At 42.7% G+C, this 20,056-nt stretch overlaps 1 protein-coding gene across 26 annotated transcripts in view; it reads left to right on the top strand.

Moving 5' to 3' along the window:
* PTPRD (protein tyrosine phosphatase receptor type D) overlaps positions 1-20,056 on the top strand; it is a 2,959,440-nt gene that overhangs the window by 2,904,995 nt on the left and 34,389 nt on the right. For all 26 annotated transcript variants that reach the window (XM_077249189.1, XM_077249205.1, XM_077249204.1 and 23 more), the window contains 2 exons: positions 3,494-3,613; positions 5,777-5,931. In XM_077249189.1, coding sequence (XP_077105304.1) covers positions 3,494-3,613; positions 5,777-5,931 — 275 coding nt within the window. The remainder of the gene's footprint in view (positions 1-3,493; positions 3,614-5,776; positions 5,932-20,056) is intronic.

Raw genomic sequence — 20,056 nt, 5'->3', positions numbered from 1 at the left:
ACTACAGCTTTTAAAACATGTTGGTTCTTTATGGAGGGTATTCACTTCAACTTTTTACAAAGTAGTTCTTCTCATTTGTAATGTCGATTTCTCCATGCAGTGCACTGCAGTAGCTTAGGTATCCATGGTTACAGCCACTGATATAGTGACAGTTAATTAAATGTTAGTGGTTGTAACTATGGATATTTAAGCTACCGCAATGTATGTGGGAAGCAACATAGCGAATCAGAAGAACTATAGTACGTTTCTAAGTGTAGGTGTTTGCTACTATTATTCTTACACTTACTACATATAGGGATAGGATCTTGGAGATGGGAATACCTTTGTAAGGCCCACAGACACATTGCATAGGCCCCCATATACATTAGATCAATCACAAGACCGCTTTCTCTCACTCGTTTTGGCTCCTGTGTTCTCTATGAGACAGCCGCTGCCAGACTCCTTTAGCTTTGACTTATCACAGGTCTTAACAGACCCGATCATTCTGTACTTAGATGTCATCTGTCAAAGGAGAGTCCAGATGCCCCCATACAGATTACACTGTTTGCCAATCCGGCCATTGTCAGCGAGTTCAGCCAATTTTAGTCTTTTGTGTGTAGAGGCCTATGGACCGATTGTTGGACTGAAGAACCCGAAGCTATCTCACCATCTACACTGAACACATGAACTTCCTCTTTAAGTTATATCTTAAAATGATGTTCCAGCCACATACATTTAACACTTGTTCGCCAAATAGGTGTTTGATAAATTGGAGGGCTGCCACATGTCAAAGACCTCTCCCCCACTCCTGTCTCACCGTACAGTTGGAATTGAGTGGTGATCGAGAATACACTCAACTGCTTCATTGAAATGGTACCTCTAAATATCTTGTATGGTCCACCCAAATTACACACTGATTTGAAAGACCAGCATCAGTTCATTATGATCACTTATTATTATTTTTTCATCACGCCCCGTTCTTTTGTACAATAACAGATTTGGCTCAAAGAAAGAAAAATTGCTGACATTAGAATTTATCATTTGTGTCCAGCGCAATAAAAAAAGGAGAAGCCCACCACCGAATCTGACAAAGGGTCGGGTCTCGTATCTAGTATTATATATATATATGCTAGCAGAACACAACAGCCTTTGTATAAATTCACCACGCTCTTACAGGCCATTAGCATGTTACTTACTGTTAGTGTGAATTAAGGCGATACAACATTGCAGTGCAGATCTTTGTGTTACAAGGAGAATATTTTACCTCTCGGCCTACAAATGCATCACATACAGTATCTGAATAAGGACTACTTCAGATAACAAATTAAATTTCTTGAAATCAATACATGTGCAACACAGTGTGTCCCTCGGATGACCGCCGCCACATGTGAAAGAATTGACAGTTAGGTTAGAGCGGCCGTTTTTTTTTCTTACAAAGTGTTTTATTCATTTTTCATTACTTATTTAGAGGTGTAAAAAATGCATGCCCTCGCACTTACACAGCCTGGCAATAAACTTTTGAACTATCTATCGTGAATTTCCTGAACTTGTGATCGCTAAACATATAGATGACCCTTAACTGACCTTAGTGGAAATCTGGAAAGATCTTCAAAATTCAGTTGCTGACTTTTTTTTAGTAATGTAACTATGCAGCCGAGTTTTATTGTAGATTGGGTAGAATGTTCAAAATGCCTTGTAAGTTTTCAGTGCCGTGTTTATAGTAAAGAACAGATTTATAGTTTGTCGAGCCTTGTCATGAATGGAGTGCAGGTATACATGCTCAGCCTTAGCTCCATTCACTCTCATTCAATGCGGCTAATGGAAATTGCCAAGCACTCTACTCAACTTTCTTTGGCTGCCCTATAGACAATAAATGGAGCCGAGGCTGAGCATGGCACATGTCCATCACATTTAATAAAAAAGATAATTGAAAAGAATAATGATCAGACGGGTTTGAATGCCAACTAAGCGTGGTTTACCTTCTAATGCAGTGTACATAAATGTACAAAGACACATACTGATCAACCATATACCAAAAGGATATATTTTTGGCAAATGCTTATCTAATAAGAGTATAGGGGCTTGTAAGAAGTATAGATCAGGAAAATCTTTCTGCCATATATGCCAAACGTAGAGTTAAAGGGAATCTGTCTGCAGGATTTTACCCCCAAAGCTTTTTATATGCACACATAGCTCTTTCAAAGACAAGTCCAGCAATACTTAATGTGGCCAGTCCATCCATCCGTTAATGAGAAATACATGTTTCAGTTGATATGCAAATGAGGTTTATGTGCTATGGTAGATGTGAAGCTTGTGTCATTCAAGCTATATTCCATGCTCAATGCCAGTGACTCCGGATGGGCTGGCTGATGGCTCCTTTGCCTGAGGTCACAACATAGATGCTGTCAATCAGTCAAGAGGAGGTGGCACTGGGCAGGGAACAGGTGGAGTAAGAAAGGCTTTAGATCTACCATAGTCCTTTACCCATCATTTGCATATCAATTCAAGCACTGATTTCTTAGTAACGAAGGGTACAGACTGACCATGTAAAGGTATTGCTAGACTTTTCTTTGAAAGGACTACATGCACATACAGTATAAATAGTTTCTGGGTGAAATCGTGCTGACAAATTACATTGACTTCATTTCAATAATAGTTTAATAAGAAGAGGAAACAGAATTAGTATTCAATATTCTGTTATGTTGTGATTCACACAACTGTTTAAAATGGTTTTCCCACAAACAAAAGTTCCTTTTAATCATTAAATCTTGGGATAATAATAATTTCTACAATTGGAGATATTTAAATAAAATGTCCCTGTGCTGAGATAATCTTATAAATGTGCCCCTGCTGTGTACTGTGTAATGACCGTGTCTGACCGTGCAGGAACATGGTCTGATCATACCATATCTCCTGGGCAGGGGAGGAAGAGAAAGAGAGTATACAGACATTACAGCACGGGATCGCAAATAATCCTTTCTTTAAAGTAAAATATTGTTTATAAACAGGCTGGGAAATGTTTTACCTCACAAATAGAATCAGCTGTGATCCTCTCTTTTCCTTCCTCCCCTGCTCAGGAGCTGTGGTATGATCAGACCATGTTCCTGTACGGTCAGACACGGCCATTACACAGTACACAGCAGGGGCACATTTATAAGATTCTCTCAGCACAGGGAACATTTTATTTAACATATCCAATTGTGGAAGTTATTATTATTCCAAGATCTATTGATTAAAATGTACTTTTGTTCATGGGAAAGCGCCTTTAAAGCTCCTAAATCACTCTCCACAGAAAATGGATCCTATTATAAAAAAAGGTTTGTCCACTCCTGCTGTATGTTATATAATAGAGCTTCCTCTGCTTTATTACACCTATATCATTGATAAATGCATATCGTTTTACTGATACATATTGTATAGCACCAAAGGGATTGATGGTGCATTTTATATTGATCAGTGTAAAATATGAAATTATATTCATTGATAATACTAATACATTGCTAATTTATTGTAGATAAAATGTGACCAGTACTGGCCAAGCAGAGGTACAGAAACATATGGCCTTATCCAAGTGACTCTGCTGGACACAGTGGAGCTTGCCACTTACTGTGTCAGGACATTTGCTCTTTACAAGGTAAGTCTGGTCATAAAGCTTTGCCTTTCTATACTACCCTTTATAAGGACTAAGGATTCAGAGGCATGTTGCATACCACGGCTGCTTACGTTTTCTTAACAGTTGGATATACTGTAAATGATAAGTTTTATGTCTCCCATCTTAAAGTGGGATTTTCTGGTTTCAGAAGCCGTCAGTGAGATCAGCGGTTCTGAAAGGCTCATGCCATGAAGTCAGGCAGAGCTGCTGAGCTCAGTTATTGGCTGCAGCGCTGTTGACGTGATGTCAACTCTGCAGACAATAACAGACACCAGGAGCAGTGGCAGAAGCCCAGCACTGGCACTGGGGTTGGTGAGTAAAGTACAGTTTGTTTTAATAAACTGCACCCGGGGAAATTTCTGAAACTTGAAAACCACCTTTATGATCCATACCATCAACACAACAAATGTTATATTGGTTTAAGCAGACTATCAATGGCATATTACTATTTAACAATCACCTTCTTTCCTTTATTAAGGAAACTGTTGCATAATAACATATGTATAAGTATAGATACAACGCTCAAAAAAATAAAGTGAACCCTAAAATACCTCATCCTAGAAATCACTGAATGAAATATTCTAGTTCCAAATCTTTATTCATTGCATACTGAAATTCATTGAAAATAGAGATGAGTGAGTATACTCGTTACTCTGGTTTCCCCGAGCATGCTCGAGTGGTCTCTGAGTATTTTGGCGTGTTCGGAGATTTAGTTTTCGTCACCGCAGCTGCATGATTTATGACTGCTAAACAGCCTGAATACATGTGGGGGTTGCCTGTTTGTTAGGGAATTCCCACATGTATTCAGCCTGTCTACGGCCACAAATCATGCAGCTACAGCAACAAAAACTAAATCTCCGAGCGTGCCGAAATACTCGAAGACCACCCGAGCATGCTCGGGGAAACCCAAGTAACGAGGATACTCACTGATCAGTAGTTGAGAACAATAAAACATAAAAATGTTCAATGTAAATAAAAATTAATATCCCATGGAGTTCTGGATTTGGAATGATACTCAAAATCAAAGTGGGATATCAAATTACAGGCTGATCCAACATCAGTGGAAATGCCTGAAGACAAGGAAATGATGCTCAGTAATGTGTGGCCTCCACGTGCCTGTATGACTTCCCTACAATGCCTAGGCATGCGCTTGATGAGGCGGCAGATGTTATCCTGTGGGATCTCCTCCCAGTCTTGGATTAAAGCATCAGTCAACTCCTGGATAGTCTGTGGTGCAACGTGGCATTGGTGAATGGAACATGATATGATGTCCCAGATGTGCTCCACAGGATTGAAGTCTGCGTAACATACAGGCCAGTCCATAGCATCAATGCCTTCATCATGCAGGAGCTTCTGACACACTTCAACCACATGAGGCCTAGCATTGTCATGCAGCAGAAGGAACCCAGGGCCAACTGCACCTGTATATGGTCTCACAATGGGTCTGAAGATCTCATCCCGATACCTAATGGCAGTCAGGGTACCTCTACCTAGCACATGGAGGGCTGTGCGGCCCTCCAAAGAAATGTCTACCCACACCATTACTGACCCAATCTCAATCTGGTCATGCTGGAGGATGTTGCTGGCATCAGAATGTTCTCCACGGAGTCTCAAGACTCTGTGACGTCTCACATATGCTCAGTGTGAACCCGCTCTCATCCGTGAAGAGCACAGTGAGCCAATGTCCATTCTTGGTGTTCTCTAGAAAATGTCAATCACATTGCACGGTGTTGGGCTGTAAGCAAAACACCCAATTGTGGACTTCAGGCTCTCATACCACCATTATAGAGTCTGTTGCTGATAGTTTGAGCAGACACATGGATGTTTGTGGCCTCCTGGAGGTCATTTTTCAAGAACAACAGGGCAGGATTCCCTTTCTTTGTGTGCATTGCAGGGTAGACATGAGACCACTTAGTTTTTCTCCCTCTAGCTCAGAGTAAGTTGCAAGCCTACACGGGGTAAAACAATGCATGATACAAGTTTTGTCATGGCCAAAATTTGTGAAATATGTAATCAAAGATGCTCTTCAACCTTTACTCTATAACATCTTACTTTCTCACATACTGGGTAGAACTTTCTTAACTTTATTATTATGCTTTTGATAATCTATTTATCTACAGTAAAGCTGTTTTCTCTATTTGACAGAATGGATCAAGTGAAAAGCGAGAAGTCAGACAATTCCAGTTTACGGCATGGCCAGATCATGGTGTTCCAGAACATCCAACACCTTTTCTAGCATTTTTGAGAAGAGTGAAAACATGTAATCCTCCAGATGCAGGACCCATGGTTGTACACTGCAGGTATAATGCTTGATCATTAAAGGAGTTAGTGTACTTTTCTATATTTTACCTGCTGGTAGACCACCAAACATTTTGCCAATTGTTTGCAGAATAAAATGTAACTGGAATGCAGTACTCTTCATGGAAGGTATATTCTACCCATTAAATCTATACAAATCATATCTGAAGCATTTACGTTACATATTTTTTTTTAGTTATGAAAACTGAGGTATAGAAAATTACAGCATTTAAAAAAAAACCAAATCATTTACCATTTACTAAGTGTCCAAAACAGGAAATCTCCACCCCTGAGCAACCACTGCAAATGAAACTAGTGCTCTAGCGTTCTCTGCATATCTCCCTTAGGTTACTTTCACATTCCCTTTTCACTTCCATTTTCCTTTTGAAATGCCGTGAAACATTTATAAAACGCTCAGACACAGATTCTATTGATTTGTTTGTTTTTTTCAAAAATTCTGATCAGTTTGCATCCATTCTGTCTGCTTTCTTGTTTCCGGACAGACTAAAGTATGTATAGTCTGCACATATTTTTTCTGTAAAAAAAAAGAGATAGGAGATAGAAAGGAAACTTGTTTTTTTCATTAAAGTTTCTGGTTGTCGGATTATAACAGATGGTCATTCTTTATGTTCATTTAACTGATCATTTTAGTTTATTTTTAGTAAGAATGCATTATTACAGTAATAAAGTCGGTAACATTAATCAAACAATATTAGGAAAGGAGGTAAGGGAAAGGGAGAGAAAGAGGTTAAAAGGCAAGGGTAGCCCTGCTTTTGTAATGGTCATAATTTGTAGTAAGATTATGTATGTGCAGTTGAAATCAGAAGTTTACATTCACTATATAAAAAGACACATATGCATGTTTTTCTCAATATCTGACATGAAATCAGAATAAACATTTCCCGTTTTAGGTCAACTAGGATCACCATAACTATTAATATGTGCCAAATGACAGAGAGAATGTTTTAAGGCATTTTTATTACGTACTTTCAATTCAAAAATTTGAATTCAAAAGTTTACATACATTTCATTAGTATTTTGTACCATTACCCTTAAATTGAATGACTTGGGTCAAACATTTGGGATATTCTTCCCCAAGCTTCTCACAATAGTTAGTCAGAATTTGGACCCATTCCTCCTGACAAAACTGGTGTAGCTGATCCAGGTTTGTAGGTCGCCTTGCTCGCACCTGCCTTTTCAGCTTTGCCCATAGATTTTCAGTAGGATTGAGATCAGGGCTTTGTGTTGGCCACTCCAGAACATTGACTTTGTCATCCTTAAGGCACTTTGTTACCATTTTGACAGTATGCTTCGGGTCATTGTCCATTTGGAAGACTAATTTCCGCCCAAGCTTTAACTTCCTGGCTGATGTCTTGAGATGTTGCTTCAGTTTTGCCACATAATCTTCTTTTCTCATGATGACATCTATTTTTTGAAGTGCACCAGTCCCTCCTGCAGCAAAACAACTCCACAACACGATGCTGCTCTTTTGGAGTAATGCCTTCTTCCTGGCAGAGTGGCCTTTCAGCCCATGTTGATACAGTACTCATTTCACTGTGGATATTGACACAGTCTTATCAGCTTCCACCATCATCTTCACAAGGTCTTTTGCTTTTGTCCTTGGATTGGTATGCACATGTCGGACCAAAGCATGTACATCTCTGGGACACAGAACTTGTCTCCTTCCTGAGCGGTATGATGGCTGGACATTCCCATCTTGTTTGTACTTGCGTATAATTGTTTGTACAGATGAACGAGGCACCTTCAGGTATCTTGAAATTGTACCCAAGGATGATCCAGACTTGTGCAAGTCCACAATTCTCTTTCTGATATCTTTGCTGATTTCTTTAGACTTTCCCATGATGCTACACAAAGAAGTAGTGTGTTTCAGGTGTGCATAAAAATACATCCACAGGTGTGTCTCTAATTAACTCAGATGTTACCAAAAAAGCATCAGATGCTTCCAAACACATGACATCATTATATGGGCAGTCCAGAATTGTTTAAAGGCATAGTAAACTTTTGACTTTGCAGTAAGTAATAAAAATGCCTTAAACATTCTCTCTCTCATTATTCTGGCATTTGGCAAACATTAATAATTATGGTAATCCTAATTGACCTAAAATTTGAAAGGTTTATTCTGATTTCATGTCAGATATTTAGAAAAACATGCATATGTGTCTTTTTATATAGTGTATGTAAACTTCCAGTTTCAACTGTATATACAGTATACCAGAGGCATAGCTAGGGTTTCATCTCAGGCAGGGGGGTCAAACATCTGAGTGGGCCCCTAATCGGTAACCGGGATTATTACCACCATATTGTGATCATTTAGTGGCAGATACCAGTTCTGCAGAAAATTCAAGTAATTACAGTACAATTATATATAGTAACTTACAGCTGACTTTTTTTCTGATGGAGTTGTTCACTTTCCCCATCTTTTTCCATTTTGCCCAGATCGATATGACAACTTCTTCCAGCCAAGACTCGTCTGCAGAGACTACTACAAAGACACATTTCACATCTCACATTTCCTGCACCGTCTCCATCTATTCCCAACCTGCACAAACTACTCATCCTGCTGATACCCCCATACTGAGTCACTGCTGCTGTATATGTCCCTATTACTGCACCTGCTGTTTGGCACAATAACAGCACTCCACTTACTGCCCCACATAATAATGTTCACTACTATGCCCCTTACATAGTAATATGCCTGCTTTGTGCCCTCTAGATGGAAATATTGCCCCTAGAATATATTAATTCCCTGTGCAAATGCCCTAGAAAACAGTGTCCACATTTTGCCCCTTTGACAGCTACAATACTCTGAGTGCCACTAAATCAATAACGTTATTAAGTGTCTACTTAACATTTAATAATGTCCAGTGAGTCCCCCAATGTACCGATCCGCTATACACAATATGGCGTGTCCACAGCTCCTTTATACAGAGTATGATGTCCCCACAGTTCCCCTATACACAGTATGATGCCCCCACAGCTCCTCTATACATAGTATGCTGTTCCCACTGCTCCCCCAAAACACAATAAAATGACCCCCAACAGAAACACTCACACTGTATAATGCTCCCCACAGTAGATCCCACACTGTATAATGGCCCCCACACTGTAGAATTGTCCCTACAGTGTAGAATGGACTCCACAGTGGTCCCCACATAAGCCCTCAAACTTTATAATAGTCCCCACATTAGCCCCCACACTGTATAACGGCCTCCACATTAGCATCCATGCTGTATAATGGCAACTGAATTAGCCCCCAAACTGTATAGTGACCCCCAAACTTGCCCCCAAAACTGTATAATGGCCCTCACGTTATCCCCAAACTGTTTGAGTATCAGCACATTAGCCCCCATAGTGTATAATTGCCCCTACATTAGCCCTCAAACTGTATAATGGCCCTCCCTTTGGCCCCAAACTGTATATTTACCCCTGCATTAGCCCACAAAATGTATAATGGCTCCCACGTTAGCCCCAAGCTGTATCATGGCTCCTGTATTAGCTCTGTTTCCTACACTGTATAAATGCGCCCACATTAACACCCAAACTGTATAATGACCACTATTTTAGCCCCCAAACTATTAAGTGCCCCCTACACTTTATATGGGCCGCCACAGTGGTCCCTATAATGTATGAGGCCCCCTCACTGTTGCAGGGTCCCCCATTGTTTATGATGTCCCCACTCATTTTAATAAAAATAAAAGACAAAATATACTCACCTAATCCAGAAACCTGACGAGTCCTTCGGGCGAGCCAACTTGCTAGCGTATTGCCGACACATGCACGGGAATTCACACTGGCGGTGTGATGACATTGGAACCGGTACTTAGTCATGTGTCACGGCGGCGGCGACCCGGTCCGTAGCCCTGGGTGCCCATGTTAAAGGGACGTTCTTTAAAGGGGTTAGTTGAATAATAAAAGTTTGTGACGCCACCTGTGGTATTTGGTCAGGGGTGACCGACGCTGCTTAAAGAGGTCCACTGGGGTGATGTTATGGCAGCAGGGATGGTATGGCTTCCCACAGGTGAAGTTAGGTCCCCAGGGCTCCTGGTGTAGTAGATGATGATGGTAAGTGGTGCGATAAAGAATGGAGGACACAGGTTTGCAGTCTCTTTACCTGGTTTACTGATGGTAGCAGGCAGCCCCAGTCCAGGGCACCAGATCACAGGTACAGGCAGGGTCCAACCGGCTTGGAAGCGAGTTCAGAGTCACCTTTAACCAGGTGGAGTTAAAAGCCTTCCTTAGGCCTTAGCCTGCCTAAGGCTTCTGGCAAGGTCCTCTCAGTTCTCTCTGTCCCCCTTTAGGTAGGACTCAAACCTGTATGACAGGTGACTCGAGCCTTTTTACAGGGTCTCTATCATGACCCGGGCTCTATGTGTCACTGTGTCTCCTGGGTATTAGGGCGGACAAGTTGCATGTAGTCTAGCTGTTCTACCGGTTTCTGCTGTGCCTCCTAGAGTATGACACAACCTCGGTCTTCCGGTTACTGGTATCTGCGCTCTGTCAGGGAGGTAGCCCAGTCACTGCTATTCTCCCTTGTTGTCACACTCCTGTGCTCCGCTCTCCGGCACATTAGCTAAAAGCTGTTCTTCCTTCTAGGAGCTACAGCACTTCAGGCTGTACGGCCCCTCCCTCGTCCTTCTGCCTCAAACTGCTCCAGTCTGTTGTCTGGCACCAACTGTCTAAATCTTCCTAACTGCCTAGCAACTAACTCCTCCCGACCAGAGAGAGCAGCTCCCCTGAAGTTGGGTGTAGAGCTCCCCCTTCTGGCCTGGAGTTAGAACGGTGTTGTATGTGCTGATTACCTGTCAAAAGTTATCCTCAATCGCTTCCAAGCATGACATCACTCTCCCCGTGAGGAAAGCAATGCTACTGTGACAACCAGGACCCTGTGGCGTCACAACAGGACTGCACCAGGGCTCTAATGCACTGCACGTTGTTCAGCGCCTCGGCTGATCTGTAGACCACAGCGACCTGCGGTTTACAAAATGGAGAGCGGCGGTGCAAGGAGACTGTGTCTCCCTGCTCTACCGCGGGGCTTAAATATATCAATGCACTATGTGTGCTGATCAGGTAATCAATGCACTATGTGTGCTGATCAGGTAAGAGACAGGGTAGTGTAGCTCCAGGTTGTCCCCTCAAAGCGTGAGGCCCGGGTAGCTACATCACTGATGTATACAAAACTAATGGATTTAGGTATGTATATTCCAATGAGAACAGTATTTAAGATTAGGATGAAAACAAGTTTAGGATTATTGCACTAGTTGTGATCTATTGTATAACATAGATTCAAAAGTGTTTGAACTTTAAAATGTATTCCATTGCTCTACGAGTTTATTCCCTTGGTTTCTAGTAACTTAATTTTTTTCTAGTAGAACAATAGAATCCATTCTAATGCAGATGGTGGGTCTCTTTCTTTCCAATGTATTGCTATGAGAATTTTAGTGGCACTAATATATAATGAGAGATGATCAAATTCAGGCAGAAACCAGTGTCCATTTTTTTTATAGATCCAATAAACTGATAAGTTAATAAATGGAAACTTTGGTTTCCGTTTGGTATCTATTGCATCTTTTTTTGTTTCTTTATATGCATCTAATGCCTGTCATTTTTCAGACCGGGTTTTGAGTCCTGCCGTCCCCTTTTCCTGGTCTGGTCATGTCAGGGGTTAACTTCTTTCAGCCTCAGTCTGGGTTCAGGTTTGCTATTTATCTCCGCTGTGTCCTGCAGATCATGTCAGTTATGGTTCTGCCTACGGTGTGAGTAGCTGACTCTGTTTCACCCTGACTTGTCCTGCTGTTATTCCTGACTCGACCCGTGTCTGTGTTATACCCCGCTCTCTGTCCTGTCTGTTTGTCCCCTTTGTGTCTGGACTTCTTGGTACTTGAACTCGGCTTGGACCCTGGCCTGCTTTTGTCTCTTGTCTTTGGCTTATCTGCTCCTGACCATTACTGATCCCCTGGCTTGTCTCTGACCCTGAGTTTGCTTATTCCTTTGGTACTGCATTAGTCTTGGATTTGACCTGGCTTGTTGGATTTGCCTGCTGCCACCTGGTGGTAGCTTCACTGCTGCATGGTAGGTCTGCTGCATGGTAGGTCTGCTTCATCTGTGTGCCCGACCTCTCTCCACTCTATCGCCAACTAGCGGAGCTAGATTCTATCTGCATTACAGCAGCGTGATAATGCCTTCAAAAGTCTTCAAGCACATGAATAATTTAGCCTTACAGAGGAGCCTCTGTAGTGTTGTCTAGAATGGAAAGTCTACCTGGTAGAGTTGGTGCGAATTGATAAGCATGACCCAGGCCATCAATTTCGTCAGTAATCTGTAGACACTGGATATGATGCCTGAGAAACCCTCCTAACTCTCGCTATCCATATCTTTCTCGGTCTCCCATGACAGCACTACGGAGAGAGGGGATCCGCCCTTCAGTGACAGGAAACCTACAGATAAAAGGGCGGTACCTCTCCCTCGCATCAGTTGGTTTCCTGTCCCTGACAGGGAACCTCTCTTCGGACGGTACCTGCATGAAGACCGATGGACCGGGACCGGGCGGTCGAGTACCGGCAGCGAGGAGGCTCCTGCCGCGGCTTGTCCGGCTCCCGAAGCCGCCACCGCTGGGACCGAGGGGTCCTTCAGGGTGTGCGAGGGGAGAACGCCGCCAAATCAAACGAGGAGGGGCGCTGGATCACCGGAGCTCCTGCGCCGACGAGCGCACACTCCGGGTGCACAAAGATGGCCGCCGCTCCGGAAATGCGGCAGGACTTCCGGGTCATCGCCGCGCGCATGCGCGGTAATATCTTCTCCCTGGGAGCGCAGGAACCGGAAGTGCGGCAGACGCCGGGGGATTGGCGCCGGTTTCAAAAAGGGAGATTGTGCGCACATGGGAGTCGCACTTTCTCCCTGTAACCATGGAGGACAGCGATCCACAGGAGCTGCAGCCAGGACAGCAGCGCCGCACAAAGAGCACCAGGAGTGGATCCAGCAGCCGTTCCACACGGCGTAGCAGATCAGCTACGAAGACTGATACTCCGTCTCAAGCGCCTTCCTTAACAGGCCCGCCCCCTCCAGAACCGGTACCTGCCTCCATATCCGAGTGGTGAGTGACCTTCGATAATGTACATATTTTATAATGGGGCTCCCTCTTTTCCCTTACTAGGGTAAGAAGAGCCTGGAGAAAAGGAAAAATAGGGTCTGCCCTACCTGTGACAAAGCTTTACCAGTAACCTGAGAAAAAAAGCTTTGCAAGTCATGCATCCAGAGCTTACTATGTGAGGAGACCCCCGACTTCGCCTCTGAACTTAAAAATGTAATCAGGTCTGAGGTTCAGAATGCCCTTCTATCCTCCAAAAAAGAGGTGAAGAGGGTGAAGGAGTCGGTACATTCCCACTCGGCCCGATCGTCATCCGAAAATGCTGATTCGGACGATTCAAAATCCCCCCTATCCTCTTCTGAGGAAGAGTCTGGCCAACATTGCTTCCCACTAGAAGAAGTGGATTCCTTAGTGAGAGCAGTTAGGGCTACTATGGGGGTAGAGGAACCCAAACCCGACAAAACGGCCCGAGATGTGATGTTTGGAGGTCTGGGACAAAAAAAGAGAAGGACTTTTCCCCTAAATCCTAATGTCCAAACATTAATTAAAAGAGAATGGGAGAAACCGGATAGAAGAAATTCCTCGGTACCCTCCCTTAAAAGAAAATATCCCTTCGAGGATGAGGCTTCCTCTTTCTGGGATAAGGCACCAAAACTAGATGTTGCAGTGGCCAAAGCCTCGAAAAAATTTGCGCTGCCATTCGAGGACATGGGTACCCTCAAAGACCCATTAGATAAAAAAGCGGACACTTTCCTCAAGGGAGCATGGGAATCAGCTGGGGGTAGCCTGAGACCTGCAGTTGCAGCTACTTGCACCTCAAGATCCCTTATGGTGTGGATCGACCAGCTGGAAAGTCAGATTAAAGACGGGTTACCCAGAAAACAATTGCTGGATTCATTCCCTGCAATGAGAGCAGCAGCAGCGTTCCTGGCGGACTCCTCGGCGGACTCTGTACGCCTAACATCTAAGGCCGCTGCTCTTTCCAACGCTGCCAGAAGAACCTTGTGGCTAAAGAGCTGGCCGAGGGATCTACAAACAAAATTAAAATTATGTTCTATCCCATGTGAGGGAAATTTTTTATTCGGAGAAACCCTGGATGACATTCTCCAAAAGGCGGGAGATAAGAAGAAGGGGTTTCCAAATCTGGGTCCGACTCCATTTAAACAGTCTTTTCGGAGCCGCAGATTTTTTCGCCGTAGACCCCCCAGAGAGCAGAATAAGTGGGAAGAAGGAAGGAGAAGGGATAGGGGTTACCTCTTTGGCAACACCTCCCGTGATAAAAAGTTCTCCAAATGACATTTACCCTCCGGTGGGAGGAAGGCTGACATCATTCCTTCCCGCCTGGGAAAAAATTTCCAACAACTTCTGGATCTTAAATATCATACGGTATGGTCTAAAAATAGATTTTGTCTCTTTCCCTCCCCGGAATTATGTAACAACAAAAACAAGATCTTCGGCTGCAGAACAAACTGCATTAGAGGAGGAAATTATGTCCCTACTACAAAAATCAGTGATTCGGGAAATATCTCCTCAGGAGATAGGGGAAGGTTTTTTCTCCCCTCTATTTTTAGTACCAAAGCCCGACGGGTCCTTTCGGACAATCATAAATCTAAAAAACCTAAACAGATACGTCGTAAATTACAAATTCAAAATGGAGACGATAAGGTCCACTATAAAGATTCTCTTCCCGAACTGCTACATGGTCGTAATAGATCTAACCGACGCATACTATCATGTGCCCATCCACAATCAATCCCAAAAATTCCTCAGGATGGCAGTCTCCATAAAGGGCCAAATAAGGTTTTTTCAATACAAAGCTCTTCCATTCGGGATTTCAATAGCCCCACGTATATTTACGAAAATAATAGCGGAAATGATGGCCCACGTGAGGGAACAAGATATACTAATAGTCCCTTACCTGGACGACTTTCTTATCGCAAGCAACTCAGCACAAAGTTGCAGAGAAAAGAGAGACCAAGTGATGACCATCCTGACGGACTTGGGATGGCTTATAAACATAAAAAAATCGAAATTGGAACCCTGTCAAGTACAAGAGTTCCTAGGACTGACATTGGACTCTCGGGTCCAAGAATGCCGGCTTCCGGGTCCCAAAAAAGACAACATATTGTCCATGATAGCGCGAACGTTACACAATCCCTCAATGACTCTAAGGAGAGCAATGTCGCTTCTGGGCTCTCTGTCCTCATGCCTACCAGCGATACCCTTTGCGCAATTTCATACAAGAGAGCTTCAGTGGCACATCCTGGAATGGCAATTGTTACTAAAAAACAAATTGGAAAGCCGGCTCACCCTAGATTCATCAGTTATTCATTCCCTTCTCTGGTGGGGAAAAGACCAAAACCTGTCAAAGGGAGTCCCTTGGGTACCAAACATCTCTCGGATAATAACAACCGACGATGCGAGCCCCAAAGGGTGGGGGGCCCACCTGGGGGACAAAATAGCCCAGGGAAATTGGTCAGATCAAATACTATTGGCATCCTCAAACCAAAAAGAACTTTGGGCGGTATATCATGCTCTTCTTTTTTTCCTAGCCGATATTCAGGGACACCATGTCCGAGTTCTTTCGGACAACAAAGTGACTGTAGCCTATATAAACCACCAGGGGGGAACAAGGTCTCGTTCACTGATGAGTTCTTCAGCCAAAATTATCAAACTGGTGGAAGAAAACTTACTATCCCTCTCGGCACTACACATCCAGGGTTCAAACAACGAAAGGGCAGATTACCTGAGCCGGACTCAGTTAAAACAAGGCGAGTGGTCCCTAAACCAATCCATCTACAATCAGATCACAAAAATGTGGGGGACACCAACAATAGACCTGTTCGCCAATTGCAAAAACAAAAAAGTAGGCAAATTTTGTTCTCTAAGCCCAGAAGGGAATCCCCAGGCTCTGGATGCTTTTCTGATTCCATGGACACACAAACTGACATACGCCTTTCCGCCAACCATTCTAATTCCAGCAGTCATTCGGAAAGTCAGAGAGGACAAAACAAAAATGATCCTGATTGCCCCATTCTGGCCAAAAAGAGCATGGTTTTCCTGGCTAAGGATACTATCGATATCAGACCCGTGGGTTCTACCGGATATGCCAGACCTTCTACATCAAGGTCCAATCTTCCACCCACAGGAGTCGAACCTCCATTTGACAGCCTGGTTTTTGAACGGGGACTATTAAGACAAAGAGGTTTCTCAGATAACTTAGTGGCTACACTCTTAAAAAGTAGAAAGCCCATCACCACTAAAATTTATGGGAAGACATGGAGGAAATTCCTATCTGTCTCCAAGGTAAAGATCCAGGACAGGCCTTCAATTCCTAAAATTCTGGAGTTCCTACAAAAAGGTCTGGAGCAGGGGCTGGCAGTCAGTACCCTGAAGGTACAAATAGCAGCTTTAGGAGCCTTATATAACCAAAACATTGCTGCTAACCCATGGGTAATAAGATTTATTAAGGCGGTTACAAGATCAAAACCCTTAGTTATTCAAAAAACACCCTCATGGGACCTAAATTTAGTCCTTTCAGCATTAACGGGCCCTCCATTTGAACCTATACAGACGATTCCAATAAAAACATTATCACTCAAAACTATTCTCTTAGTTGCTTTAACATCTGCACGCAGGATAAGTGACATTCAAGCCCTTTCCTCTAATCCACCTTTCACTAAGATCTTGGATGATAGAGTCACTCTTAGACCCGACCCAGCCTATTTGCCGAAAATGGCATCAAAATTTCATAGGTCACAAGAAGTATCCCTGCCATCTTTCTGTCCAAACCCAAAAAACGAGAAAGAACTAAACTTCCATAATCTAGACGTTAGAAGATGCCTAGTCCAATACCTAGATTCCACCAGGGAGTATAGGAAGGAAGGCTCTTTGTTTATCTGTTTTCAGGGTCCCAGAAAAGGATTCCGGGCGTCCAAGGGGACCTTAGCCAGATGGATTAAGGAGGCAATAGCCTTGGCATATTCATCTTCGGGGAATATAATCCCGGATGGTATAAAAGCGCATTCCACAAGAGCAGTAGCTACCTCATGGGCTGAGAGGTCAGAGGTATCAATAGAGCAAATCTGTAAGGCGGCCACCTGGTCATCACCATCAACCTTTTTTAGGCACTATAGACTAAATCTAGCCTCTGTATCTGACTTAACCTTCGGACGAAGGGTCCTTGAGGCGGTGGTCCCTCCCTAAGCTTAATCTCTGCAATTCTCTCCGTAGTGCTGTCATGGGAGACCGAGAAAGTCATAGTTACTCACCGTTAACGGTGTTTCTCGGAGCCCATGACAGCACCTGCTTATTCCCTCCCATCACGAGTGCGGTGAGCACTTTTTCTAAAATATAATTTATATAATTTATATGATGTATATACTATAGTTTAGGCACGGGGTTCCTCTTTTAAGAAATGTTATAAATATAATGTTCTCTCTGTTGTAACTAACCTGGAGGTCCTCTGATGCTCTGTAAACCAACTGATGCGAGGGAGAGGTACCGCCCTTTTATCTGTAGGTTTCCTGTCCCTGAAGGGCGGATCCCCTCTCTCCGTAGTGCTGTCATGGGCTCCGAGAAACACCGTTAACGGTGAGTAACTATGACTTTTCTTTTGATTAGCCAACCTGGCGTTATCTTTGTGGTGTGGCATACATGTGAAGTCTTGCCAGGCCAGCTAATCAAAAGAAGAGCCGCGGATGCCGTCAGGTATAAAGTTGTTCAGAGGACTCCCATCCAGAGGTTATAAATTACTGATGTGGCCAACAGACCAGACCCTGCTTATCGATTCATACCAACTCCACTGCCTGACCTGTAGAAGTTTGCTAATACTCGTAGGGGCTTTTGTATTAAATGGGTTCTCTTTCATATATAACCCCTTTATGACATCTTAAATAGTAAACATTTATATACGTACCTAATCAGAGCCCACGGATGACAGTTCAATTTTAAAAATGTGCACTAAAATGTATACTATAATACAAAGATGTGTCCAGCCCAAACTTCCTAACACCAATCTGAGAAAGATGCCATGCAATGTAAGAAATATTTACTTGAGGTTGCAGGTTTTTTTTTAAGGATTTTGAAGCTGTTTTACATTAAGGGCAAGTATTATCTGAAGAAAAATATCACAGTTTGGTGAGAGTTTGGCTTTCAGCTTCCTTCCAACATCTGTTTTTACTTTGATTGTACAGTATTGCTGTACATTAAGCTGTGTCGTCTGCATGAATTCATGTAATGGGCTATTATATTTGTGGGCACACACGGCATCAGCAAGTCTTTGTTTACCCATCAGATGTTTGTATAAGGTAGATGAGATCTTATGGCTGCACTTCTTTTGTGTGCTAGCGATTTTGTTATATGAAAGCCAGCAGCTGTCCTCAGTGAATTCTGAATGAAAATTACTGGTGGAGAAAAGAATTTGACCATCTGCAGGAAATGTAAAAATGTTTTTATAACCCAATAACAGGGATCTGGACAGGAGTATAACTGAGCTTTCCCAGCTGTACCTATATCCCTTACACTTATATGTCCATACAATATCCTGAAACATGTCATGCTCAGCTGGGATTGAAAATATTTGGGCTGAGACCAAAATCAGGTCATTATTTTCAACAAAAATAATCATCACGCAATTGTTTGACTGTATTAAGTTGCGTAAAAACAACACTATGTAAGATTTGGTAAGTGTGTTAGCAACAGATGGTGGATACAGCAATCCTTAAAATACACATGGAAGTAAGCAAAGTAAAATACGTTCCCACAGAGGCCCCTAGACGAGATCTATGTTAATGTTGGCCCAGGCCAGTCTTTAAAGGGTGATGAATAAACTCTGCCTCCCCAGGTAAAGCTAGCAGTAACTGTGCCACTGAGGAAACACCACTGCAAGTGAGGATATAGACCATTTGTGATTAACAGTAGGACTCAAATGAAATATTTCTGATTTATGACTTCAGGGACTTCAGAATAGTACAGAGCTAGTTGTTGGAGTTCATCTGATAAATAAAGTGAGAATTAACCAGCTTTCTGCATACAGAGACAGTATTATTTATGGAAAAGTTCAGATTTAAGCTACATCTGTTAACTGTATTCAGTGTATTGTTTTGGATCTATTTTTGACCTGTACCAAAACTGTTGATTTATGCTAATACCACCACGGCTTCTGATTGGACCACTTTGATGAATATTGTATATTGATCAAAACCAAATCTTATTGAGGAGGTGGAAACTGAAAAAAATAAGACATATTTTTTCAGTCTGCCCATTAAATAGAATAAACTTCCATATTAAAAATCCAAATGTGCCCCCTAATAATAAAGGTGCATATGACCACAGTTCAGTTCTAGGATATACACTGACAAGCAAAAAAGGAAACAATGTTTTGAAATTTTGAATTTCAGGCTACTTATTTCACTTCTTCGAACAAGAGACTATCATCATTTTATATACAATCATCTTGGCGATCTCACACATAAATTTGACTTGCAATTATTTAGCATATGATTAGTTGTTCAGATTCTTGTCATGTCACTGCATTGTTACTGTTATGCTCCTGGTGGTGGAAAAATCTTTTTCTTCCTGTATGCTACAAAATACAACCTGTTCTCACATTCCCTAATAGCTGAATGTATTATTAGGTTGATTTCCAAGTGAAAGGTCACTGGATCAAATTGAGGAGCTGCCATGAAGAAGATTTCCACGAGAAGAGAAACAGTGTCATCCAATTCATTGATAGCGCTCTCTCAGCCAAGAAAATTGCCAAACTGCATCATGTGAGTGCCATGACAGAATAATATGAAATGAAGTCTGTCCATCCATTCTAAAGCCAAGAGGTGGACACCCACGCACAAGTCAACAAGTTGGCTCATAACAAGGTCTATCAGTTCTGGCGCGACAAACTCGGCAGTATAGGTGGCTTGTATGCTTTGTCATGCGACACACGTTACACAAGACTGGAATCATAAGGCTGGAATGGTGGCCTGAAAAAATGTGACAAAGCCTCAACTTCAATATCATAAGAC

The sequence above is a fragment of the Ranitomeya variabilis genome, chromosome 1 (assembly GCF_051348905.1).
Source record: "Ranitomeya variabilis isolate aRanVar5 chromosome 1, aRanVar5.hap1, whole genome shotgun sequence".
In the NCBI taxonomy this organism is placed as follows: domain Eukaryota; kingdom Metazoa; phylum Chordata; class Amphibia; order Anura; family Dendrobatidae; genus Ranitomeya; species Ranitomeya variabilis.
The sequence above is the reverse complement of the archived record's forward strand: the minus strand, read 5'-3'. Positions and strand labels throughout refer to the sequence as shown.